This window comes from Salmo salar, chromosome ssa14 (assembly GCF_905237065.1).
Source record: "Salmo salar chromosome ssa14, Ssal_v3.1, whole genome shotgun sequence".
In the NCBI taxonomy this organism is placed as follows: Eukaryota; Metazoa; Chordata; class Actinopteri; order Salmoniformes; family Salmonidae; genus Salmo; species Salmo salar.
The window spans coordinates 63,140,925-63,168,923 of record NC_059455.1 but is presented as its reverse complement, the minus strand read 5'-3'; the positions used below and the strand labels follow the sequence as shown (position 1 = coordinate 63,168,923).

Below are 27,999 nucleotides of genomic sequence, written 5' to 3'. Positions count from 1 at the left end.
CTTCAGAAGTCTATGGGAGCATTCATCCAACAATGCCTCTCAAAAACAAACAAGGAATACAATGATAGACCTAATCATACAGTAATACACATCTCATGAAAGACAAACATGGTTCATTTTTCAACATTTGTTTTCCCAGCACTTAAAGAAAAATGTCTATACAGTTGAAGTATAAATCTCTATGCATATACAATGTGTCCTTGATTCTTGTGTGTGTTAGTGCTTGAAATGCATCTTATCCTTATTCTTCTGAAACAGCAGCACTCTTTTTCACAGCCCCCCATACCTCTCCTCCCTCTTTTTCTTATTGTGTAAATAATTATCATATCCCCCCCTCTCTCTGAAAGTTTGCTAAAATGTCTGTCTTCCTCTGAGGCACAGCATACATTTTAAATCATCCTCCACCCACCTCGTTCTCTTTCCCTCGTTCATTCCCTTCTTTCTCTTGATCTCCTAAATCTCCTTCTCTCATCCTTGCTTCCATCTCTCCTCCCACACTCTTCATGCGTGCATCTGTGTGCTTGGGTGTGTGTACGTGCGTGTGTGTTTGCATCTGTCTCTGTGTGTTGCGCGTATAACAGAGCCAACCCCCACTCTGTCTACCCCCCCCTCTCATCCCTCACCCCCCCTTCTAGCATGGCGAGGCACTCATGCGCATGTGTTGGTGGTAGCGGGGAGGGGGCTGGGCAGAGGGGGGCATGGCCATGGGCATAGACTGGGGAGGAGGCCCGCTGGGGTGAGAGGACATGGTGTGGTGGCTGGAGTGGAGGGGGTGGGAGGACATGGTGTGGTGGGGGTAGGAGGAGGAGGAGGAAGACTGCTGGTAGCTGGCGCCCGAGGAGGGGCCAGAGGACGGGGCCTGCTGCTGTTGCTGTTGTTGCTGCTGCTGGGAGCTGCCCTTGGGCGGCGGGGGCGTCTGGTTCAGCTGGATGGAGATGTCGCTGGAGACCTCAGACGCGCTGCGGCCCCGCTGTGGAGGAGGCCATGACTCGGGGTGAAGGTACTGGCCGCTGTAGTCGCTGCACTCGGACAGGCGGGGGCGGTAGAGGGATGGGTGGGGCCGGTACATCTCCTCCTCGGCGTAGCGCTTCATGAACAGGTACACTGACATCACCCCAGCCCCCTGGGAGAGAGCAGCGCAAGCACACTATGAGATACCGTGACTCATATTACTACATGACATGAAACACCATCCCAAAGAAGTCATAAGTGACACATTTGGCCGTCATACATCAGGCACACTATGAACCACAGCAAAAATAAGCCTAAATAAAAATGTATTATATTATATAAAAATGACATACAGTATTGGACTATGAAACACAAACACTGGAACATTTAAAGGTCCAATGCAGCCGTTTTTATCTCAATATCAAATCATGTCTGGGTAACGATGAAGTACCTCACTGTGACTGTTTTCAATTAAAGTAGAAATAGTAGTAGTAGTAGTAGTAATTTTATAGCACAGTGATTGTTTTCAAATAAAATGGTCAAGAAGAAACAAAAATAGCTTCTTAGCAAAGAGTCATTTCTCATTCAAGGATTTTGTTAGGACTGTCTGGGAAGTTGGGAAGGGAAAACTGAAAACTAGCTGCTACTGGCAGAGAGGTTTGAAACTGTCTTTATTATTGGTCTATAAACTCCAAAACAGGCAGACCTTTCTAGCAGTCTTTTCAAACAGTGCTTACATAAAATGGCATTATAATAATTTTCACAACTTCACAGTGTGGAAGAATATATATAAAACACAGGTAAATCACGTATTTGACTGCACTGTGCTTTTAATAAAAACACAATACAACAGGACGTAATGTAGCATCCTGAAAGAGCTACACAACGTTTTCAATTAATATAAATACTAAACATTTTAATAACATTACATGTGTGAGTTATTTTCAACTGTGGAATATGTCTCTATGATGCACAAACCTCTGAAGACATAACAGTGCTCAAACCGCTCCTCTGTGTAATAACTCCTTATCAAAAATGCAATGTTGCGCCAAACAGCCGACACAAACATTTACATCCTCATCCACTATTCATCGCTGACATCTTAGTACAACATCCTTGAAACTTGAGCACGTCGACACCAATGCTAAGCTTTATTCCCCCTCCTCTTCCTCCTGCCACTGCAGAGGGGCTGGAAAAAAAGAAAAGCCCTCTAGCGAACAGTATATTCATGTGACAACAGCAGCGTTTTTAAGCTGCCGCTGTGACAGAGCTGTCGCCCTAAAGTGTGCGCTATTAACATTTATGAATATTGATGCAAGATTGGGGGGGGGGTCCTAACAGTGAAGCACTAAGCTAGTCGGTTAGCAGTTAGCAGGGGTTAATAGTTAGTGGTCGGGCGCTACGCTGGCAGGCGGACAGGTGTGCTGACCTCTTTGAGGAGGAAGGAGCTGGCAGCGAAGGCGAAGGACCAGCCGTAATGGTAGTGGAAGAAGTGCTCGGGCTCACGCGGCCGGTTCATCACCTCGTCGTTGATGCTGCTGATGTAGAGGACCAGGCCCACCACCAGGCTCAGCCCTGAGAAGGAGGAGAGGACGGGGTGGAGAGAAAAAGGGAGGGAAAGAGAAAGCATGGTGCGAAAAAAAGAGGCAATGAGGGGCATAGAGGCAGAGAAAGACATGGGAAGGAGTAGTGGAAAGAGAGAGAGATGGAATGGAGAGAGGGAGAGAAGAGGGGAGAGAAAGGAGGAGGGGAGAAGCGGCGAGCCAGTGGAGGGGGGAGAGAGGAAGAGGAGAGAGAGAAAGAATGGAGAGGGGGAGAGAGGGAGTGCGCAGTGTTGAGGAGATTATAGGAAACAGTGAGCGAGAGAGGAAGGGTGATGGGGAATCATAAGTGAGAATGAGAGAGAGAAGGGTGGAGGAAAGAGAGCAGAAGGGAGGAGGGAAGGGACAAACGCCAGGGGCGAGAGTGGGTGGGGGAATGGGTCAGAGAGTGTGAACATGAAGGGGAGGGTGGGTAGTAGGGAGAGCGAGAGAGAGATTTGGAGACAGCAGGATACACAGTGAGCAAGATGGAGGGAGAGAGTTTGAGATGAAAAGAAAGGTGGAGAGACATAGTATTCTTTTATACGAGTACATCTCTGACTGCTTATTGTCTTGGCATCCAAATAGATCCCCTTGACATAGAGGGCAAGACAGACCCGAAAGTGGGACAGTATGTGGCCTACACTCTTAGAAAAAAAGGTGCTATCTAGAACCTAAAAAGAACCCTTTGAAGAACCCTTTTTGGTTCCAGGTAGAATTCCAGGTATTATAAAGGATTTAAAGTTTAATAGTAACATGTACAGGGTTGCAGGTGTGATTACAGGGTACAGTGAAAATCTTTTTGTTTTCACAACGATGCAGGTCAAAGTGAAATGTGTGTTTTGTTTATGAGAGTGTTATTTTATGAAAACAAGAATCATAAATTATAGATAGTAAAACGTGATTATGATACATTGCTACTACTACAAATATGAGCGCCACAGCTGTAGTACACTAGACTAGCTAAATTAGTGCCACTGCTGAAAATAACCGCAGTATCGCAATTGTTTGCTCAGATAGCCTTCCGACAGCCACCATTGTTGCTCCATGTTTCAGCCTTCACACTGAAAAGAGCTCGTATGGCCAAACATTTGAGCACATTTCCCCTGACGCATTAAAAAAAAACAATAAAACAACTGAATAAGAAGATCCTCAAGACCCCTTCTTGAACCACATTTTCATGAATCATTATTTTGAATAAATTAGCCTTACTACACGTTCTAAATGGAAACCAAATCCCAACCACTGCCTGCATGCCTGCGAATTTGCGATAAACGTGGACAAAATAGAAGCGGAGTGACGGAAGAGAAAGAAACCCCCATTAAACGATGTGTCAGTGCTTTTCCCCAGCCAGCCAGCCAGCCTCGGCTTCTGCAGCCTCTGACCCCAAACTCCTCCACCACCATTAACCAGCATAACAGCCCCACTACATAATCAGCCCTGACCAGCAGCACAAAAACAACAGCAGGAGATTCAGGCAGCAGGCTCCAGCAGGCAGCAGTAACAGCAGCTGCAGCAGCAGCGACCAAAGCTCCTGGGAACCAGTGACCTGGCTCCCCCTTACTGTCTCAGCAGGGGGAGCTGTGGCTAGCTGCTGCTAGCTCCTCGCCTGCTTCCCTCTCAGCAGAAGTCAGCCATTCTGCGTGGGCGTGCTAGAAAACACAGAACAGAGAGCTGTCCCTCTCTGAAGAAAGGCAGGCTGCACCGGAGCCAGTTTGCAACTTCCATTCTGTTTTTTTCAGAATGGTTTGGGTTAGGGTGTATGATCCTGATCCTGGATCGGTGTGTGAGAACGTTACATTTTCTATATTTTGTGTTGTGGAATGTTAATGAAATTGAATTCATTGGCAACCAAAACATCTTTTCTAGGGCAAAGACATTGAGAACAATACCACGCTGAGCATCTATAGAGTTGTCCGTTTGTTCAAATGGCTTCAAAGAAACAGAGTGAATAACAACAACAAACTCAATAAGTCCAGTCAATTTCTCAAGTCGTTTCTTGGGACCCATTATCTGAAGCTGTTGTGGTTTTACAATATTTTAAGTTTTCTTTTCTCAATTCACAGCCCAAAATGTGTCAAGTTTCAAGTTGTATTAGTCCAACGAAATGCTTACTTGCAGGTTCCTTCTTGTCTATTCAACAACAATAAGAAATAATAAAATATAAGAATACGAACATAAAGGAAATGGCTCAGTAGAATAGAATACACATTTTAGCATAAGTACAGTGCATTCGGAAAGCATTCAGACCCCTTCTCTTTTTTCACATTTTGTTACATTAAAGCCTTGTTCTAAAATGGATTATTTAAAAACAATTCCTCATCAATCTACACACAATACCCCATATGACAAATTGAAAATAGTTTTTTTTAAATGTTGGCAAATAAAAAAAACAGAAATACCTTATCTACATAAGTATTCAGACCCTTTGGTATGAGACTAGAAATTGAGCTCAGGTGCATCCTGTTTCCAGTTCACCTGTGGTAAATTCAATTGATTGGATATGATTTGGAAAGGCACACCTGTCTCTACAAGGTCCCACAGTTGACAGTGCATGTCAGAGCAAAAACCAACCATGTGTCACCTCTGCAACAGAGTCAGGGTATATGCAGCAGTTTGGGCCGCCTGGCTCGTTGCGAACTGTGTGAATACTATTTCTTCCTAACAAAGACAGCCAACTTCGCCAAACGGGGGATGATTTAACAAAAGCGCATTTGCGAAAAAAGCACAATCGTTGCACGACTGTACATAACCATAAACATCAATGCCTTTCTTAAAATCAATACACAGAAGTATATATTTTTAAACCTGCATATTTAGCTAAAAGAAATCCAGGTTAGCAGGCAATATTAACCAGGTGAAATTGTGTCAGTTCTCTTGCGTTCATTACACGCAGAGTCAGGGTATATGCCACCTGGCTCGTTGCGAACTAATTTGCCAGAATTTTATGTAATTATGACATAATATTGAAGGTTGTGCAATGTAACAGCAATATTTAGACTTAGGGATGCCACCCGTTAGATAAAATACGGAACGGTTCTGTATTTCACTGAAAAAATAAACGTTTTGTTTTCGAGATGATAGTTTCTGGATTTGACCATATTAATGACCTAAGGCTCGTATTTCTGTGTGTTTATTATATTATAATTAAGTCTATGATTTGATAGAGCAGTCTGACTGAGCCGTGGTAGGCAGCAGCAGGCTCGTAAACATTCATTCAAACAGCACTTTCGTGCGTTTTGCCAGCAGCTCTTCGCTGTGCTTCAAGCATTGCGCTGTTTATGACTTCAAGCCTATCAACTCCCAAGATTAGGCTGGTGTAACCGATGTGAAATGGCTAGCTAGTTAGCGGGGTGCACGCTAATAGCGTTTCAAACGTCACTCGCTCTGAGACTTGGAGTAGTTGTTCCCCTTGCTCTGCATGGGTAACGCTGCTTCGAGGGTGGCTGTTGTCGATGTGTTCCTGGTTCGAGCCCAGGTAGGAGCGAGGAGAGGGACGGAAGCTATACTGTTACACTGGCAATACTAAAGTGCCTATAAGAACATCCAATAGTCAAAGGTATATGAAATACAAATCGTATAGAGAGAAATAGTCCTATAATTCCTATAATAACTACAACCTAAAACTTCTTACCAGGGAATATTGAAGACTCATGTTAAAAGGAACCACCAGCTTTCATATGTTCTCATGTTCTGAGCAAGGAACTTAAACGTTAGCTTTCTTACATGGCACATATTGCACTTTTACTTTCTTCTCCAACACTTTGTTTTTGCATTATTTAAACCAAATTGAACATGTTTCATTATTTATTTGAGGCTAAATTGATTTTATTGATGTATTATATTAAGTTAAAATAAGTGTTCATTCAGTATTGTTGTAATTGTCATTATTACAAATAAATAAATAAAAATTGGCCGATTAATCGGTATCGGAATTTTTTGGTCCTCCAATAATCGGTATCGGCGTTGAAAATTCATAATCGGTCGACCTCTACTTCATACCCAAGAAGACTCGAGGCTGTAATCACTGCCAAAGGTGCTTCAACAAAGTACTGAGTAAAGGGTCTGATTACTTCTGTAAATGTGATATTTCAGTTTTATATTTTTAATACATTTGCAAAAATGTCTAAAAACCTGTATTTCCTTTGTCATTTTTGGGTATTGAGTGTAGACTGATGAGGGGAAAAAACAATTTAATCAATTTTAGAACAAGGCTTTAATGTAACAAAATGTGGAAAAAGTCAAGGGGTCTGAATACTTTCCGAATGCACTGTATAATACAGGAAAGCACATTTATAATTCAATATTTACACAAAAAAATACCTTCATTGAGTTAACTACTAGAAAACCATTACTTAATACATTTGAGCCTGAAACAGTGCAATTGTTCACTGCTGCAGGCCAGTGACATATAATAAGGACAAGATGGGCACATAACTGCTCTGTCAGCAGCATCTCATGCTAGGCTAGCATCTGTGAGCAAGATCTGCAATACCCCCAAATAGAAACTGATGTAATCTTATAGACAACTGAGAATCAGGATACGCTGTCAGCCAAGCCACTAAACCAACAACCAATCAGGGGGGTTCCAGACCCAAACCACACAGAACCAACTTTACAAACCATTGGCAGCTCTCATCAACCAATAAGTATCTTAAATACTGAACATCATTAAAACAACAGCCAATGGGAAACTTAATTTCCTTTCATCATAAAAAAGCATGTGGCTCCGTACCTGAGAGGATGAAGAATATTCCGGAGATGAAGGCCAGGATGGTGCGCTGTGGCCGGATGTGTCCGATGTTACTGATGACGAAGGCAGTGAAGACGAAGAGCAGCGACACCATGGGGAACGGCGTGGCTGTCCGTACCATCTCTGATGAAGGGATAGAAGGAAACAGGATGAGAGAAAGACAGAAGAAGAGAGAAAGATATATTGAGAGGAGGGAGAGTTAAGTAAAACAATTAAATAAAAAAATCAAACATAGTCAAAAGATTCAACATTTCTTACATCGTTTTAAACCAAGTTTCAGTGTCCCACTGGGATAATAAAACTTAAGCTGCATTCAGTGGAAAATGCTTTCTGTTATTCTCTTCCTCTATTTATGAATAATTAAGTTCATAAATAAATGAATGCACTATACATAACACATTAAACAAATATGAATGGTCTAAACTGGTATACAATTATATGAATGATTTGTAGTTGTTATGTTGTTGATGTTATGTTGTAGCTGTTATGTTGTAGCTGTTAGGTTGTAGCTGTTATGTTGTAGATGTTATGCTGTAGCTGTTATGCTGTAGCTGTCATGCTCTAGCTGTTATGTTGTAGATGTTATGTTGTAGCCGTAATGCTGTAGCTGTTATGCTGTAGCTGTTACGTTGTAGCTGTAATGCTGTAGCTGTTATGCTGTAGCTGAAATATTGTAGATGTTATGTTATAGCTGTTATGTTGTAGATGTTATGTTGTAGATGTTATGTTGTAGCTGTTATGCTGTAGCTGTTATGCTGTAGCTGTAATACTGTAGCTGTTATGTTGTAGATGTTATGTTGTAGCTGTTATGCTGTAGCTGTTATGCTGTAGCTGTTACGCTGTAGCTGTTACGTTGTAGCTGTTACGCTGTATCTGTAACGCTGTAGCTGTAACGCTGTAGCTGTTATGCTGTAGCTGTTATGCTGTAGCTGGTATGTTGTAGCTGTAATGCTGTAGCTGTTATTTTGTAATTGTTATGTTGTAACTGTTAAGTTGTAGCTGGTATGTTGTAGCTTTTATGTTGTAGCTGTAATGCTGTAGCTGTAATGCTGTAGCTGTTATGCTGTAGCTGTTATGCTGGAGCTGTTATTTTGTAGCTGTAATGCTGTAGCTGTAATGCTGTAGCTGTTATGTTGTAGCTGTTATGTTGTATCTGTAATGTTGTAGCTGTAATGCTGTAGCTGTTATGCTGTACCTGTAATGCTGTAGCTGTTATGCTGTAACTGTAATGCTGTTATGTTGTAGCTGTAATGCTGTAGCTGTTATGCTGTAGCTGTTATGGTGTAGCTGTAATGCTGTAGCTGTTATGCTGTAGCTGTTATGTTGTAGCTGTAATGTTGTAGCTGATATGTTGTAGATGTTATGTTGTAGCTGTCCTGCTGTAGTTGTTATGTTGTAGCTGTTATGTTGTTGTTGTTATGGTGTAGCTGTTATGCTGTAGCTGTAATGCGGTAGCTGTTATGCTGTAGCTGTTAAGCTGTAACTGTTATGTTGTAGCTGTTAAGCTGTAACTGTTATGTTGTTGTTGTTATGGTGTAGCTGTAATGCGGTAGCTGTTATGCTGTAGCTGTTAAGCTGTAACTGTTAAGCTGTAACTGTTATGCTGTAGCTTTTATGTTGTAGCTGTTATGCTGTAGCTGTTAAGCTGTAACTGTTATGCTGTAGCTGTTAAGCTGTAGCTGTTATGTTGTAGCTGTTATGCAAACATCATGCTTGGTTTGCACTACATGCAAACCAATAACTCAGGCTACTGATTACGTCTTTTTTATATCTGTCTGCTTGCTCTGCAATTATTTGTTGCCTTGTCTATTTGTCTATTCAATAGTGCTATGTTACTTGTATTGTAGTCTGCCACTTGTCCCTCATGCTGTTGCCTGTTCCTACAATGTTTTACACTGTTGCCATAGATCTCCCATCATGTAGTGTTGTGATGTCCCGCTTGTCGTGATGTGCTTTGTCTCTGCCTATTTTGTCGTACTGTTGTCTGCCCTTAACAATGCGTGTGCCATGTCGTCTTGTTGCCATAGGTCTCCCGTCATGTACTGTGGCGGTGTCTCTCCTGTCGTGATGTGCTTTGTCTCCACTGTCTGCTGATGTATCTGTGCTGTTGCCAAGTGTCTTCCGTGTGTTGTCTGTCTTGCCATACACTTTTAATCTTCGCCCCCTGCCCCACAGGAGGCCTTTTGCCTCTTGCTGTCATTGCAAATAATAATTGTTATTAATTCAAATGAAAGTCATGAGTGAACACATGAATTATACAGAGAAAGATTGTCATCTACTTCACTTCCTTCCTCTCTTACATGACTATAAAGTCTTTATGAAGTAGTTACACAGGTTGACTTGGGATTAGGAGCAATTGTGTACAGAAATACATGCTTTGTTTAATACCAGCCCCCACCATCCTAATTCAATTGTATCACTTGTCAATCACAAAGAAAGGAAATCATCTAAAATAACGATTAAGTAACATTGATTCCCAAGGGAAAATGTTTATCATTCCCAACAGTTTGTTACGCCTGCAGCATGCTTTATAGAACCCTATACTGTAGTAAGGTCAATGCCCTTTGTCCTAGTGTGTCAGGTTCCATTGTGGTCTATACAGTCCACTTTTGGGCCACAATGTTCTACAGTTTATAAGGTTTTCCAAGTTTCCACATCTTAAATAATTCAAATAAACTTAGCAAAAAATGAAACGTCCCTTTTTCAGGACCCTGTCTTTCAAAGATCATTCGTAAAAATCCAAATAACTTCACAGATCTTCATTGCAAAGGGTTTAAACACTTTTTTCCCATGCTTGTTCAATGAACCATAAACAATTAATGAACATACACCTGTGGAACGGTCGTTAAGACACATACAGCTTACAGACGGTAGGCAATTAAGGTCACAGTTATAAAAACTTAGGACACTAAAGAGGCCTTTCTACTGACTCTGAAAAACACCCCCAAAAAAGATGCCAAGGGTCCCTGCTCATCTGTGTGAATGTGCCTAAGGCATGCCTCAAGGAGGTATGAGGACTGCAGATGTGGCCAGGGCAATAAATTGCAATGTCTGTCAGCGCTACAGGGAGACAGGATGGACAGCTGATCGTCCTCGCAGTGGCAGACCACGTGTAACAACACCTGCACAGGATCGGTACATCCGAACATCACACCTGCGGGACAGGTACAGGATGGCAACAACAACTGCCCGAGTTACACCAGGAATGCACAATCCCTTCATCAGTGCCTAGACTGTCCGCAATAGGCTGAGAGAGGCTGGACTGAGGGCTTGTAGGCCTGTTGTAAGGCAGGTCCTCACCAGACATCACCGGCAACAACGTCACCTATGGGCACAAACCCACCGTCGCTGAACCAGACAGGACTGGCAAAAACTGCTCTACACTGACGAGTTGCGGTTTTGTCTCACCAGGGGTGATGGTCAGATTTGCGTTTATCGTCGAAGGAATGAGCGTTACACCGAGGCCTGTACTCTGGAGCAGGATCGATTTGGAGGTGGAGGGTCTGTCATGGTCTGGGGCGGTGTGTCACAGCATCATCGGACTGAGCTTGTTCTCATTGTGTGATTTCCTGCAAGACAGGAATGTCAATGTTCTGCCATGGCCAGCGAAGAGCCCGGATCTCAATCTCATTGAGCACGTCTGGGACCTGTTGGATCGGAGGGTGAGGGCTAGGGCCATTCCCCCCAGAAATGTCTGGGAACTTGCAGATGCCTTGGTGGAAGAGTGGGGTAACATCTCACAGCAAGAACTGGCAAATCTGGTGCCGTCCATGAGGAGGAGATGCACTGCAGTACTTAATGGCCACACCAGATACTGACTGTTACTTTTGATTTTGACCCCCCCCCCCCCCCCCGTTCATTTTCCTCTACGTTTCCCACTGTGGTCAGGTGTCATCACTTACTCAGTATATTTGCAGTGTTTTCGGTCACAATATCTATCTCAGCTTCAGTGGTGAAGTATTCTGATGCTACACATCTCCCCTTTTCAGGTCCTGAGAGAGAGAGAGAGAGAGAGTGACAGAGACAGAGACAGAGAGAGAGAGAGAGACAGAGAGAGAGAGACAGAGACAGACAGAGAGACAGAGACAGACAGAGACAGAGAGAGACAGATACAGAGAGAGAGAGATAGAGACAGAGAGAGCGAGGGAGAGGGAGAGAGAGAGACAGAGACAGAGAGAGAGGGAGAGACAGAGAGAGACAGAGAGAGCGAGAGCGAGGGAGAGACAGAGACAGAGACAGAGAGAGAGAGAGAGAGAGAGAGAGAGAGAGAGAGAGAGAGAGAGAGAGAGAGAGAGAGAGAGAAAAATAAGCCCAGAGGGAGAGTGGAAATCAAGGTTTATAGGGGATGAGCAGAAGAGACACAAGGGGTGGAATGGAGAGGAAGTCATTAACCTGGAATTTGGACAGAGAGGGGGACACTTAATCAGAGTGGCACAGAGGTGAACAGTCAGTGAGGAAAGCCACATTCCACACGACAGCAGCATCTTTCACCTTTCACCTTATGTACCAGGCACCAGCACATACAATGCCATTCCCCTGGAGGGCCACCAATATAACCCTGGCTAAAGGGGTGTGTGTGTGTGTGTGTGTGTGTGTGTGTGTGTGTGTGTGTGTGTGTGTGCGTGCGTGCGTGCGTGCGTGTGTGCGCACATTTTTCCTTAAGCCTTCCCTTCGACCTTAGCAGACTAAAGTCTCTGAGTCATGGGTAACAATCATTGTCTTACGTCAGATAGCGCGTTGATTCCGCGTGCACTGATCTGTCCAATGTTATACAACGGGTGGGTCTAATCCTGAATGCTGATTGGTTAAAAGCACATTCCAGCCGGTGTCTATTCCACAAGTTATGACGTTAAAATGCCTATTTACTCTGTTCCATCTGACTGCGCAATCCAATGTCTCATCAGCCCTGGCAGGGAAGTTATAAACTTCATCTCCACTATAAAAAGCATCTAGACATTACCACACATTTCTTTTAGACTAACATTTAGTTTTCAACAGCGGAGATTTGTATAGACCTTGCTGTCGGTCTCTCCAACATTTGCAACATTGTTTCAATATTCAAATCGAAATAACCTGTCCCATAATAATGAATGTGTAGGGGTCGGGAGTCTGGACCAGAGAGAGGCAGGCAGCATTTCTCAGCCAGTCGAAATCATGAATCAGCTGCCATTATTTGTATGGATATATACAAAGAAATGTGAATTGAAAACGAAACGAAGTGCAGCTAGTTTGCATTCTTTCCAGCTTCAGTTTGAAGTGGTTGTGTTAGCTGTGTTGTTGGCTAGCTCCTCTGAACAACAGTGTCCTAATGAGAGAGCACATTTTCTATGCTAGGCAAAATCGTGCTTCATTAGCTCATTATGGATGTGTCCAAATAAATGTCACTAGAAATCATCTTAAACAAATGCAGCTACTGTTGTTATTCTGTCTGCACTGTTTGACGTGACTGTAAGTTAGCCATAGTTGGCTAGTTAGCAAGCAAGGGATAAGAATGTTGCCAGGCAGTATGGCAATGGAACGTTTAGAACGAATGACTGGGTCGCGTCTGTAGATACAGAACAAAAAGACTGAACGTGTCACGTCCTATCCAGTAAAGGGGGTTATTTGTTATTGTAGTTTGGTCAGGGCGTGGCAGGGGGTGTTCGCCCCTCAGCCCGGCGCAGCCAGAGTCGCCCCTCAGCCCAGAGCCTTCAGCGGTGGGCTACAGCCCTGAGCCTTCAGCAGGGGTGGACAGGTTAGAATGGGGATTAAGCCCGGCGCCACAGCCACCTCCATGGGGGGAGGTTTGGGAAGGGGGGGTGTAGCACGGAAGCCGTCGGTGACGGAAGCCACCCTCCCTTCCCTCCCTTATTTGGGGTTTATTTTGTATTTTCTTTGAGGTGCATACGGGGTCTGCACCTTTGGGGGGGGGGGGGTACTGTCACGTCCTGACCAGTAAAGGGGGTTATTTGTTATTGTAGTTTGGTCAGGTGGTGTTTGTTTTATGTGTTTTGGTTTATGTTCTATGTTAGTATATTTCTATGTTTGTTCTAGTGTGTCTATTTCTATGTTTAAGTTTCTTGGGTTGACCTTCAATTGGAGGCAGCTGTTCCTCGTTGCCTCTAATTGAAGGTCCTATTTAGTAGGGGTGTTTGTTCCTGTGTTTTGTGGGTGGTTCTTTCCTGTTTTGTGTATGTTGCACCTGACGGGACTGTTAACGGTCATTTTGTTGTTTGTTTGATTTTGAGTTAAATAAAAGTGAATATGAGCACTTCACACGCCGCGTCTTGGTCCCCATTAGACGACCCGCGTTACAGAACGACTGGGTAGCGTCTCTGGCAACCGAACCAATAAAACGAACGACCAGCCGGCTTGGGTAGCAACCTTAGATTTGTTTCGGGACTATATATTGTGGAAGGATGAAATAGTATGAATAAATTAATCCAAATAACGTTTTTTATGAAAAATGTCAATCATTATTTGATTATGTTGGTAACCCATTGTATAACGTGATAATGCCCGAGAAGCCGGTGTTTGGAGAATATATTGGCACAGTTTGCCGGCCTTCGACTTCGTCTCGGGCCTAACAACACCAGTGCCAATATATCCTCCAAACACTGGCTTCTCTGGCATTATCACTTAAATATCTATCTGCGGACTGCAGTAACTCCACTCCACACCCACTGCCATTGAGGGTACTTGTAACAGTACGAAGCCCATTAGTATTACATAATTACATGCCTCGCCCACTAGCATTACATCACTACAAGCATTACGTCACTACATGCACACTAGCTAGTTAGCTAGCTAGTAGACATATCTGCTGGAGCCAGACCCTGTTGAACCCAACTCTAGCGTGGTACTACTTGGTGGGTGCTGTGTGTATTCGATCGGTACTACACGCCGCGCCCACCAGTCTGCGGTCCGCAGACAGACCCTACTCGTATCTCGCAAAGGGTAATGGGATAGCTTGAAAGTAATCTGGCTACAATGGGCTGCCATAAATATTACCAGAGATATAGATATAATGATGAGATGCTTTTGTTTCCGCCCTAACAATGAGATTCATAGATTTTTTTTTATATTCAATGAGGGACAGATTTTGGGAAAAGAAAGGGCTGTCGCTTGGCCTACCTGTCTGATATTACTGTCATGTCCTGACCAGTAAAAGGAGTTATTTGTTATTGTAGTTTGGTCAGGGCGTGGCAGGGGGTGGTTTTCTGTGTGTTTTGGGGTTATATTCTATGTCCTTTTTCTATGTTTTGTATTTCTTTGTTTTGGCCTGGTATGGCTCTCAACCAGGGACAGCTGTACTTCGTTGTCGCTGATTGGGAGCCATACTTAGGTAGCCTGGTTTCCTTTTGGTTTTGTGGGTGGTTAATTTCTGTTTAGTGTTTACCTGACAGAACTGTTTTGGCTGTCGTTCGTTTCTTGTTTTGTTGTAAGTGTTCCATTAAAATATTATGATGAGCACTAACCACGCTGCGCCTTGGTCTACTCCATTCAACAGTCGTTACAATTACCTAGGTGACACTGCCTAATGAACCCACTTCACCCTCAAATTATTATAAACTCAGTGTAAAAATAAATACGTAATTGATTGTGAAGTTTTTTTGCTGATGAAGTCTATGTCGCTCAATTTTACAACTACAAGTTTGGTATTTCTTGATTTTGACAATGTGCCCGACAACTAGCTTAAATTTGTCCATGGCATTAGCTCTAAGTCAGTCACTTCGTATGAAATGAATAGGAAGCTAACCTGGTCCACACACTCAATGATAAACACCAAGTGCTTTCTCCATTAGCTAGCAAGCTACTTTAGCAACATTATTTTATCACAACAAATACGTTTGGAGAAGCAACTAGCGCCTGATCTGCCGCCAGCCCAGCTGCTGCTGCGCTCGCTGACCCCAAAGTAACAATCGCGGAGAAACATGCAAATGTGAAAAGCTCAGAACGCAAAAAACTCAGAACATATTGCCTGTAGATGGTAAACTGGTGCACCCCAAGTGGCACTTACATTTGTAGTATGGAAAATGGCTGTGAGGATTTTTCTACAATATTCACAACATAGACACAATTACAGTCTTTATATAATAAAAATGTAATTTCATCATAATTTCACCTCTCCCTCTCTACCCTGTTTTAACTTCCGGCTATCTGTTTAGCTAGCTGGGTTTAGGATACTCACTAGCCCATACCAGTAACAAACTTAGCTATGTTATTGACATGGCAGCACACACAAAAAATCTAGCTCACTTATTTTGCCAACTAGAAAGAAATAACAAAAAATGTATTCAGAAACGGAGGAAGAAAATAGCGAACTGTGATAACATTGATCCTAAAAGAAAAAGAAAAAAAATCCCATTGAGCAAAATCCACAATGCACCCGTCCAAAGAAAGTCTGGCTCCAGGGCTTCTCAGAAATGCCACCAGATCCGCAGTCGGATCCTTGGCCGAAGTGTCGCATTTCAGTTTATCCCCCACTAGGCAGGCCATGTATAAAACTCCCCCGGAGTCACAACGTTACCGCAACGTGCAGACCCCACATATTCCATATTCCGTTCCTAAAATCTGCCATCAGTCCAGTGTATGGAATATCTTTAAGGTGCCCTCCCTCAGCGGTCACCAACCTTTTCTGAGCAGAGATCACTTTCTGAATCAAAATGCAGGCAGAGATCTACCGCTCTGATTTTTCTTTAAACATGTCTTAAAAAAATGTAAGCCTATTCAACATTAACCTATTAAAAACTGTTCTGTAGCAATGAGGTTGGTGCCGAAGGCTACAGGCTTAATAAATGATCACTGCATATTGGCTATTCTTGAATTGCCCTGCCAATTATCATCACACTGGTAATATATCATTTGTGTATTACTTGTGAGGCATGAAGGAAAATCTTTTCTTTTTTTTACTGGACTGATGGTGCCTCTGATGGTCAGTCTCAGTGGAGGGAGAGCGAGAGCGAGAAGGCTGCCTCTCACCTTCCCTGAGCTCTTCCTCCGCTGAGTGCTGACTGACCAAAAAGGGGACACCTTCTTCAAGCTGATTGCCAAACTCGATTTACACATTATTTCTGACTCATGCATCAATTCATGTTGTAACTCATCTGACCAGAGAAAGTGAAATATTCCTCGATATGAAAAAGACACAAGCGCGAGTGGATAGGGAGAGGACGTTTTATGGCTCATTAAGTGTTGAAAAAAGTGTTGACAGTGATGAATAAAATATTAAACATTCATAAAAAATGTGTTTTTTGCTGTATTAGTTGACAGTCTTTCTCGTTAGTCTTGGTTTTTAAAGATTTTAAATCTCACACTGTAGAGTCGACCACCAACTTCGCTGTGGGCTCGTGGAAGCTTCAGACCAATGACGTAATACGGCAGACACAGTGATCTGAGCTATCTGATTGGCCAGTGGTAGGCCTATAGGTGCACTTGATCAGGTCTCCGGGCCCGCCGGGTAGGCAGAGTTGACCTTCAGACACATCAAATGGTTAAAAATGGGACACTGCCTAAGAACAGCCCTTTGCCATGGTATATTAGCCATATACACCACGCCCCCTGGTGCTTTATAGCTTAATTATACAAAACATTAGGAAAACCTTTCTAATATTGAGTTGCACCCCCTTTTGCCCTCAGAACAGCCTCAATTATTTGAGGTTGAAAGCGTTCCACAGGGATGCTGGCCCATGTTGACTCCAATGCTTCCCACAGTTGTGTCAAGATGGCTTGATGTATTTTGGGTGGCGGACCATTCTTGATACACATGGGAAACTGTTGAGCGTGAAAAACCCAGCAGCGCTGCAATTCTTGACACACTCAAACCGGTGCGCCTGGCACCTACTACCATACCCTGTTCAAAGGCACTTAAATATTTTGTCTTCCCCATTCACCCTCTGAATGGCACACACACAATCCATGTCTTAATTGTCTCAAGGTTTAAAAATCCTTCTTTACCCAGTCTCCTCCCCTTCAGCTACACTGATTGAAGTGGATTTAACAGGTTACATCAATATGGGATCATAGATTTCACCTGGTCAGTCTATGTAATGGAAAGTTTTGTACACTCAGTGTATGCATTTCTGGCTTTGAGAAATAGGTGCTACACTCCTTAACCACACAGCTAACATTATGCCTAACCCTACATTTAAATGAAGAGCAAAAAGCTCATTTTTATTTTCATACATTTTTACGATTTAGACAATTTTGACTTTATGGCTGTGGTAACTAGTGACAACCGTTGAGGGATGGGCATCGCATATGAGTGACGCGATCTGACGTAAGACAATGGGGTAACAATAATATGTGTGTGTGTGTGTGTGTGTGTGTGTTAAGGAATGAAATCTGAAATATAGACTATGTTTATTCCAGTACTTGCCACAAAGCATTACAATAATGTATGTGTAGATGTGCTTCTGTACATATGAACTACTGTTTATGCGTATTGCTTTCCTCACACAAAACCTGCCACAAAGCATTATGTGTAAATATGTATACTATATGTTTATGCATGCTTCTGTACATATAAACGAAATGTGTCTTTTCTGGCATACCTGCCACGAAGCAGACCCTCCACATGCCGGAGTGCAGGGCCATCCTGACCTCCATGCTCTGGTTCTGCTGCAGAATGACGCCCTCCTCCATCAGCAGCCAGTAGTCTGTGGACACAGCCACGCCCACCAGGAGCAGGCCGCACGCCCCAAACACAGAGGACAGGAGCGTGAGTGCCCGCGTGCTAAACATGCTTGTCTGAGGAGAGAGGATAAGAAAGAGGAGAGAGGAGGTGAGAGGCCAGGTGAGGTTTAGGGTCGAGTCTATTTCAGTTCAGCTAATTCTGTATGTGAATGGAAACCATGGTTGAAATGGAGTTGACCTCTCCCCTGGTGGGTTTTCTCATCAGGATAACTCAACAGAGACAAACTCAGTGGAGGAACCACTCTAGCGTTGAGAAAAATGAAAAGAAAACTTCTCCACATGACTGAATGATCCCTTCTATCACAATGCTTCACATTTCATTGAAGATAATTAACCAGCATCACCTCGTTGTTCTGTCTTCAACTCATCTTAAAATAGCAAAGACTGAGGGAAGTGGAGGCTTATCCACCAGTGTGGCTACATACGGTAACTACTGTTACCTATCCGGTAAATACTATCTTTGTTAAACCAGGCTGAATGCTGCACTCAATGATGATTCAGTCTGGTTTAACTAGGCTATAGGTATAGCGAAAAAGTGAATACATACAAAGCGATAAAAGCAACACAGGGACCACATGACTTCCCAGCCCGCTGTGCCAGTGAGTGGAATGACCTCACCATCACAGAACAGCGTGCAGCAAATTAGAGGTGAGGCTCCTCCACTGATACTGTGTGGCTTTTCTCACTCAAATGCTTCACTGGTGAGAAGAAAGAAAAAAAGAAAAACCTGCACGGGGAAGAAAAGAGGAGGAGAGGAGGAGAGCTACCGTGGTGCCGAACAAATGACCTCATCACTGCTTTGAGATGCAGCAGTGCACATTCAGCAATGTCACAATGGATTTTTCTCACTCATGATGACTCACCCGTTACAAATATTTGATATGGTAAAAAGCAGCCCCGGCCTGCCTACGTCGCGTGAACCCAGTCAACCCAGACCTTCAGAAAGTGGTTGAATCAACATTGTCACCTCAAGGAGAGAGTGACCGAGGGTAAAGGGGGGACTGTGTACGTGTCAAGATTCCCTCAAGGCAACCACCGATGATAGGATAGAGGAGGAGGTGGTAAGGAGGTGCAACTGTTAGCATCTGTGGTGCTCAGTATTTGTGTATGACACATACTTGTGTCTGCAAGGTCAAACAGAATGTGAAGATGAATTTGAATGGCAGCTGAGAAGAGGCTTCTTCTGTATAAACAATGTTGACTGTGCGTGTTAGACATGGCAGCCAGAGAGAGTGAAGACCGCAGTCTCAAACAGATACTTTGATCATTTGTAGTAAAACATCCAATTCCCTTTAGATTTAAGGGCTTTTCACACTACTGAGCAACCGAGCCAAGCCAAAACAACAATAGTTGTTGGAAACATTCTGAAAAGCATAATATGAGAAGAAAATATCCAAGCCAGCACAGTTAGTTCGGGATGGCACAATGTGTGGATAGGGTAATAGATACCATCTGGCCTTATGGATGGAACACATTAAGTACAGAATACATTGAGTAAGAGGCATGGAACGTGGCCAGGGTCAATCCCTCATGGGTCATTCATTGTGTGCGCTAACATTTTGAAGATATGAGAAAGAACAATTCCCTTGGTTTCAGTAACATGAAGAGACCTACAGTGTCTTGCAAAAGTATTCACCCCCTTTGGCATTTTTCCGATTTTGTTGCATTACAACCTGTAATTTAAATGAATTTTATTTGGATTTCATGTAATGGACATACACAAAATTGTCCAAATTGGTGAAGTGAAATGAAAGAAATTACTTGTTTCAAAACATTCAAAAAAATAAAAACGGAAAGTGCATATGTGTTCACCCCCTTTGATATGAAGCCACTAAATAAGATCTGGTGCAACCAATTACCTTCAGAAGTCACATAATTAGTTAAATATAGTCCACCTGTGTGCAATCTAAGTGTCACATGATCTGTCACATGATCTCAGAATATATACACACCTGTTCTGAAAGGCCCCAGAGTCAGCAACAGCACTAAGCAAGGAGCACCACCAAGAAAGCAAGCGGCACCATGAAGACCAAGGAGCTCTCCAAACAGGTCAGGGACAAAGTTGTGGAGAAGTACAGATCAGGGTTGGGTTATAAAAATATATAAAAAACTATGAACATCCCACGGAGCACCATTAAATCCTTTCTTTAAAAATGGAAAGAATATGGCACCACAACAAACCTGCCAAGAGAGGGCCGCCTACCAAAACTCACAGACCAGGCAAGGAGGGCATTAATCAGAGAGGCAACAAAGAGACCAAAGATAACCCTGAAGGAGCTGCAAAGCTCCATGGCGGAGATTGGAGTATCTGTCCATATGACCACTTTAAGCCGTACACTCCACAGAGCTGGGCTTTACAGAAGAGAGGCCAGAAAAAAGCCATTGCTTAAAGAAAAAAATAAGTGTTCCCCAAAAGGCATGTGGGAGACTCCCCAAACATATGGAAGATGGTACTCTGGTTAGATGAGACTAAAATTGAGCTTTTTGGACATCAAGAAAAATGCTATGTCTGGCGCAAACCCAACACCTCTCATCACCCCGAGAACATCATCCCCACAGTGAAGCATGGTGGCGGCAGCATCATGCTGTGGGTATGTTTTTAATCGGCAGGGACTGGGAAACTTGTCAGAATTGAAAGAATGATGGATGGCACTAAATACAGGGAAATTATTGAGGGAAACCTGTTTCAGTCTTCAAGAGATTTGAGACTGGGACGGAGGTTCCCTTTCCAGCAGGACAATGACCCTAAGCATACTGCTAAAGCAACACTCGAGTGATTTAAGGGGAAACATTTAAATGTCTTGGAATGGCCTAGTCAAAGCCCAGACCTCAATCCAATTGAGAATCTGTGGTATCACTTAAAGATTGTTGTACACCAGCGGAACCCATCCAACTTGAAGGAGCCTTGAAGAATGGGCAAAAATCCCAGTGGCTAGATGTGCCAAGCTTATAGAGACATACCCCAAGAGACTTGCAGCTGGAATTGTTGCAAAAGGTGGCTCTACAAAGTATTGGCTTTGGGGGGTGAATAGTTATACATGCTCAAGTTTTCAGTTTTTTTGTCTTATTTCTTGTTTGTTTCACCCAAAAAATATTTTGCATCTTCAAAGTGGTAGGCTTGTTGTGTAAATTAAATGATACGAACCCCCCCCAAAATAAATTGTAATTCCATGTTGTAAGGCAACAAAATAGGAAAAATGCCAAAGGGTGTGAATATTTTTGCAAGCCACTGTATGTTTCTCTAAGATGGGGCATTGGGGTGGATGAGATTCCCTTTGTAGTTAAAGCCTACAGAATAAACCACAATTCCCATGCTGCAGCCTCAGTTAGGTTCCACTAGAGCTGGGCGATATGGACCAAAATTCATATTGCTATAAATTGCCTGAATTGATGTGATGACAATAAATACAATGATAAGTTTGCAACATTCATTTGCACCAGTTTTTTGTATTATCCTTCAAACTACTACTACTAATTTGATGTCTGTAACTGTCAATTGTGCAATTAACAATCACCAATATTAGCAAACTTATTTCATGTTAAACTTCCCATTTCTCTAGTATAGGCTACATATCGTAATGAACAATATCAGCAAGATTCCTGCGATAAGTTATCGGTATGGTCGGTGTCGATCATTTTTTGTTCATCGTTCAAGCTCTAGGCTCCACCACTTTGTCTTGGGACTGGTAGAGCTTACAGTGGGGGGGAAAAGTATTTGATCCCCTGCTGATTTTGTACGTTTGCCCACTTAGAAAGAAATGATCAGTCTATCATTTTAATGGTAGGTTTATATGAACAGTGAGAGACAGAATAACAACAAAAAAATCCAGAAAAATGCATGTCAAAAATGATATAAATTTATTTGCATTTTAATGAGGGAAATAAGTATTTGACCCCTCTGCAAAACATGACTTAGTACTTGGTGGAAAAACCCTTGTTGGCAATCACAGCGGTCAGATGTTTCTTGTAGTTGGCCACCAGGTTTGCACACATCTCAGGAGGGATTTTGTCCCACTCCTCTTTGCAGATCTTCTCCAAGTCATTAAGGTTTCGAGGCTGACGTTTGGCAACTCGAACCTTCAGCTCCCTCCACAGATTTTCTATGGGATTAAGGTCTGGTGACTGGCTAGGCCACTCCAGGACCTTAATGTGCTTCTTCTTGAGCCACTCCTTTGTTGTCTTGGCCGTGTGTTTTGGGTCATTGTCATGCTGGAATACCCATCCACAACCCATTTTCAATGCCCTGGCTGAGGGAAGGAGGTTCTCACCCAAGATTTGACAGTACATGGCCCCTCAAATGATGCGGTGAAGTTTTCCTGTCCCCTTAGCAGAAAAACACCCCCAAAGCATAATGTTTCCACCTCCATGTTTGACGGTGGAGATGGTGTTCTTGGGGTCATAGGCAGCATTCCTCCTTCTCCAAACACGGCGAGTTGAGTTGATGCCAAAGAGCTCCATTTTGGTCTCATCTGACCACAACACTTCCACCAGTTGTCCTCTGAATCATTCAGATGTTCATTGGCAAACTTCAGACGGGCATGTATATGTATTCTTGTCGCTTTGTATGTATTCTTGAGCAGCGCTGCAGGATTTCAGTCCTTCACGACGTAGTGTGTTACCAATTGTTTTCTTGGTGACTATGGTCCCAGCTGCCTTGGGATCATTGACAAGATCCTCCCGTGTAGTTCTGGGCTGATTCCTCACCGTTCTCATGCTCATTGCAACTCCACGAGGTGAGATCTTGCATGGTGCCCCAGGCCGAGGGATATTGACTGTTCTTTTGTGTTTCTTCCATTTGCGAATAATCGCACCAAATGTTGTCACCTTCTCACCAAGCTGCTTGGCGATGGTCTTGTAGCCCATTCCAGCCTTGTGTAGGTCTACAATCTTGTCCCTGACATCCTTGGAGAGCTCTTTGGTCTTGGCCATGGTGGAGAGTTTGGAATCTGATTGATTGATTTCTTCTGTGGACAGGTGTCTTTTATACATGTAACAAGCTGCGGTTAGGAGCACTCCCTTTAAGAGTGTGCTTTATGTTATAGCATGAAGGAGGGAGGGAATCAATGGAGGAATGGACAAATAAAAGAAGGGATCAGTAGAGGAGAGTTTGGAGAGAGAGAGAGAAGCTTCAAGGGAATAATGTTTGAGGTCAGTGAGAGTGTGGATCTGTCCACTAGTATGGTGCTGAAATAACAGAAAAATAGATAGCATAAAACTAAGAGTTTGGAGAGAGAGTGGGGGGAGGGCGGGGAGAGAGAGAGTGTGGCTGAGGGGGAATATGTTTGAGGTCATGGTTAGAGTGTGGAGCTGTCCACTAGTGAGGTGCTGAAATACCAGAAAACTAGATAGTGTAAAACCAAGGACACTACTTGCCTATAGTCTCGTGTATGGGTCCAAGTACACTACTGTACCGGGTCAGCTCCTTTTTGTAGCTTAATTAACAAACTTCACACTTAATGAATTAGCTAGGCTTATTAATTAAGGCAGTAATTTGGGGTCATTAATATACAGGTGTTAATAAGTGTGTAATAATCAGTGGTGTAAAGCACTTAAGTAAAAATACTTTAAATACTACTTAAGTAGTTTTTTTCAGTATCTGTACTTTACTTTACTATTTCAATTTTTGACAACTTTTACTTCACTACATTCCTAAAGAAAATAATGTACTTTTTACTCCATACATTTTCCCTGATACCCAAAAGCACTCATTACATTTTGAATGCTTAGCAGGACAGGAAAATGGTCCAATTCATGCACTTATCAAGAGAACATCCCCGGTCATCCCTACTGTCTCTGATCTGACGGACTCACTGAACACAAATGCTTAGTTTGTAAATTATATCTGAGTGTTGGAGTGTGCCCCTGGCTGTCTGTAAATAAATAAAAAACAAGAAAATTGTGCTGTCTGGTTTGCTTAAAATAAGTAATATGCAATTATTTATACTTTTACTTTTGATACTTAAGTATATTTAAAACCAAATACTTTTAGACTTTTACTCAAATAGCATTTTACTGGGTGACTCACTTTTACATGAGTAATTTTCTATTAAGGTATGTTTACTTTTACTCAAGTATAAGAATTGAGTACTTTTTTCACCACTGGTAATAATATTAATACGTTTGATTAATTAAGACCTTCCACCAGTGAATAATTCAGGGAATAGGCACTTTACGTGAGGTATTGTGCCCTGTAGCACACAGCATTATAGGGTTGTGATAAGAATCACATTATCCATTATCTTAACATGTCATGATAGGTCATTACTAGTGAATCCAATGTCAGCATACATAAGAAAAATTGGTGTTGAAAATGTTCCACGTGTCATGACAGTGGTATAACTTGACATGAACCGCCATGACGTGTTATGACAGGTCTCATGTAATTCTAATGAATGTGTTATGACCATGTAATAGAGGTGTTATGATATACATATTAGGTACAGTCAAATGGGACGAGGGTTCTCTCAATGACATTTAGCAGATCCAGCCACTTTCAAGGACACACAGCTACATGTTTTAATGTGTGCTTCAGGCTTCTGCAGTTTATAGAATCAAATCGGGAGAAATACTTGGTATACTATGCAGAGGCACAGTGCTTCATTGTGCATTGTTTCCCTGGAGCATTGCATTAAACATCGTAGTACAGTATGATGGAAAGAGGAAGGGAAAGAAGGGATGGATGAGGCAATTTGGAGCAATCATGGGTCCAGTGGACCAAGACAACTGCTGAGTCGTACAGAAACTACAACTCCCAAGGCAGCGGGACCAGCCCCACAGATGGTATTCCCAGCTAAGCGGCCAGGGAAGGCTCAGGATGGGGTGTCGTTTTCTGTTGAGGCGGCAATATGTTCCCCTGTCAACAGGCTCGGCCAACTGGCATGAAGAATGCAGTATTTAAAGCAGGGATGGAAAAGTAGGTGGTCTGACATCAGCCTCTTGAATGATAAGAACCACGTACCGGAGAAAGTACATGAACAGCACAGTAATGTACAGAGTGCAGTACATTGTATGCATGTACAGAGTGCAGTGCATTAAAATGCATGAATGACAAAGATAGTGAACATCAAATGTGCTCAATGTGGGAAGATAAACTGTAGGGGGAGAGATATGGAGAGATAGAAAGAGGGAAAGAGAGAGGGAGGGATTGGGCGAGAGAGGGGAAGACATATCTGGGGAAAGACCTTGGCCCAAATAATGTTAGGAGAATCCAAGCGCTCTGACTCAGCCTACACACACACACACAGGAGTGCCACATGCCTGTACATGGCCAACTATACCTACAGTTACAGGCACCAACCACCATTCACAAATACATGGACAGCCATGTCTGTTTTCTTTAGCATTATATGCTGAGGCATTGAAGGCTATTAAGACTGCCTGAAAGAGACAGGGATAACCCGGGGCGGCAGGTAGCCCAGTGGTTAGAGCGTTGGGCGGCAGGTAGCCCAGTGGTTAGAGCGTTGGGCGGCAGGTAGCCCAGTGGTTAGAGCGTTGGGCGGCAGGTAGCCCAGTGGTTAGAGCGTTGGGCGGCACGTAGCCCAGTGGTTAGAGCGTTGGGCGGCAGGTAGCCCAGGGGTTAGATCGTTGGGCGGCAGGTAGCCTAGTGGTTAGAGCATTGGGCTGATAACTGAAAGGTTGCAGGATCAAATCCCCAAGCTGACATTCTTCCCTTGAACAAGTCAGTTAACCCACTGTTCCCCATAGGCCATCATTGTAAATAATAATTTGTTCTTAACTGACTTGCCTAGTTGAATAAAGGTGAACAAACATTTAAATTGGACACTCAGAGCCACACTTCGCTCTCTATCTCTCCTCCTCCCCTTCTCTTTCCTCCTGTCACACTCCCATCAAAAACTCGACACACACACACACACACACACACACACACACACAATTTTAAACATGCACATGGACCCAGATACACAACAACTAGGCTAGTGCAGCACACATCACACACACACATCTTCCCCTCAGGTTCCCCAAGTAACAGGCATGACTTTTTTGTCTCCCATACCAACTACATATCAAAATTGATTCTCCCTCTCCTCACACATCCACATAGAGCTTTACCACTCACTCCAGTGCGCCTATAGCACTGCATTGAACAACGCTCGCCAGTGGCAAATGCGACACGCAAATGATTCTAATCACCAAGACATGTCACGGGGAGGAAATATTCATAAAGATAACATTCTCAGAGCCTACCACACGCACATTTTGCGGGGAGCAAGCGATAGAGAGAGAGAGAGAGAGAGAACCCGAGACCGTATATTATACAACGACAGACAGTGCTTTTTCAGAATTTCAGACCCAAATGTCAGTTGCATGCATTTCCTGTGTGTATTCAGCCAGACTAAATAGACGCAGCAAATGTTACAGACAGACTGACTGTAGCCCACAACACTCTGACAGACCGACGTAAGCACGAAACGTGTGAACTGCTATAACCCAAAATGAAAACTATGATGAGACATTTTTTAAGCCGGTTTATTAAATTAATGGTAATTTGTATAGCGCAGTGATGACACATACTCACTAGGAACTACTCACCCTTTCCGACAGTCCAAATGAATGGTGCAGCCGTCGAAAGATCCGCGCGCTAGGGAGCCTTTTCAGATTGTGCAGTTTTCCTTTTGCGCCTCTCTCTCTCTCTCTCTCTCTGACTCTCTCTCTCTCTCGTGTATTTCCCCGTATCGCCCCCTCGCTTCTCTCCCTCTCTCTTTTGCCCCCCTCGTTTCACTCACTCTCTATTTCAGCACTGCGGAGAATCGGTTGAATAGCCTATACTGAGGACGGCGCGGGAGATGCGTGAGATGGTTGGAAGCGGGGGGAAGCGCCACACAGAGCGAGGGACAGGCAGCATGACCGTGGAGAGTTGCGAGTTGAGACGTTCTACTGTTGCAAGGAGACAGCCAAAAACACACGACACAGAAGCCAGCGGGGACACCCAGTTGGGTTGGCGATTACACTCACGCAAGTGCGCGCCCGCACGCAGCAAGCAACACACACACACACACTGTATTCAACGTGGTATTGAGAGAGAGGGTAATGAGGACAGTGATTATGTTACCAGATCTACTTTGCTTGGAAACGTTTACTTGATTCATTTACAGTAGCATTTAAATTGAAACAGAGAAAGAACACGTATAAACTGCTCATGAGTTAGAGTCAAATGAGGACTTACATTACAAAACCGTTTTTTGGGAGAGGAGTGATCATCACAGACAATGTGCATGGTTTTGAATCATATATCAATTATATGTTATGATCAGAAATATATTTGATGCATACTTAACATGGCATGTGAGTGAGCTGCACTGGCTTGTAGTGTGAGCTGAAGTTGTACTGTTGTAAGGGGATATTTGTATGTAGAAGGGAAGGGAAGGCGAGGAGGGGTTGGCTATAGTGGCTCAGTTAAGTGTGCCGCTCCACAGCATGACGTACACCGCTCTGCTTCTATGCCTACGGCCACCTGCACAGCCGCACACGCGCGCGCGCACACAGACACTGGCGATACCTTACTTCATGGTCGTCCAGATGTTGTATAAATCACCAAGGAGGGTGTGTGTGTGTGTTTATGATCGCATGCGCCCGTTCATGCTCGAGCAGTCACATTAACCTGAGCAGACTGATGGGAATGGTTGTGCGTCAACGGGGCATGTGGAAGCAGTGTGGTTGGTCAGCATTGGAATCGATCCCTTTCCAACACACACAACCACCACGTACCACGTACCGCCTATCCTTCCTAATAGACTGAAAGGTCACAAAGTAGAACAGAGATTATTTTATTGATGTGGGAAATTAGACCTTTCGACCGTATGGATGCTATCACCATAGCTGTCAATCATGGTCTGATCTGATTCTCTTTGACATTTAGCATACATTTTCCATTGAATTGCATGAGTTGTTAGCCACTAGCTATTTCCAGGTGCGATGTGGCTTATATTTAAGCAATATGGCTCAGAGGTGGTGTGGTATATGCCCAATATACCAGGGCTAAGAGCTGTTCCTGCACGACGCAACGTGGAGTGCCTGGATACA

General features: G+C 43.4%; 1 protein-coding gene across 1 annotated transcript; it reads right to left on the bottom strand.

The window, feature by feature from the left end:
* Positions 1-608: 608 nt before the first annotated feature.
* LOC106570002 (voltage-dependent calcium channel gamma-7 subunit) lies at positions 609-26,917 on the bottom strand. The gene is made up of 6 exons (XM_014141844.2): positions 26,509-26,917; positions 17,817-18,012; positions 11,187-11,276; positions 7,267-7,407; positions 2,381-2,526; positions 609-1,123 (listed from the first exon to the last, which is right to left on the bottom strand). Exons 2-6 carry the CDS (start codon positions 18,004-18,006, stop codon positions 632-634), a joined length of 1,059 nt encoding a protein of 352 aa, XP_013997319.2. The 5' UTR covers positions 18,007-18,012; positions 26,509-26,917; the 3' UTR covers positions 609-631.
* Positions 26,918-27,999: the final 1,082 nt, after the last annotated feature.

Excerpts from the sequence above, each read along its gene's own strand:
- LOC106570002 (XM_014141844.2), bottom strand. The coding sequence starts at position 18,006 with ATGTTTAGCACGCGGGCACTCACGCTCCTGTCCTCTGTGTTTGGGGCG. Across the intron at positions 7,408-11,186 it reads AAACACTGCAAATATACTGA|AGATGGTACGGACAGCCACG; the intron begins GTAAGTGATGAC and ends TCCCTTCATCAG. Across the intron at positions 1,124-2,380 it reads GCTCCTTCCTCCTCAAAGAG|GGGGCTGGGGTGATGTCAGT; the intron begins GTCAGCACACCT and ends GCTCTCTCCCAG.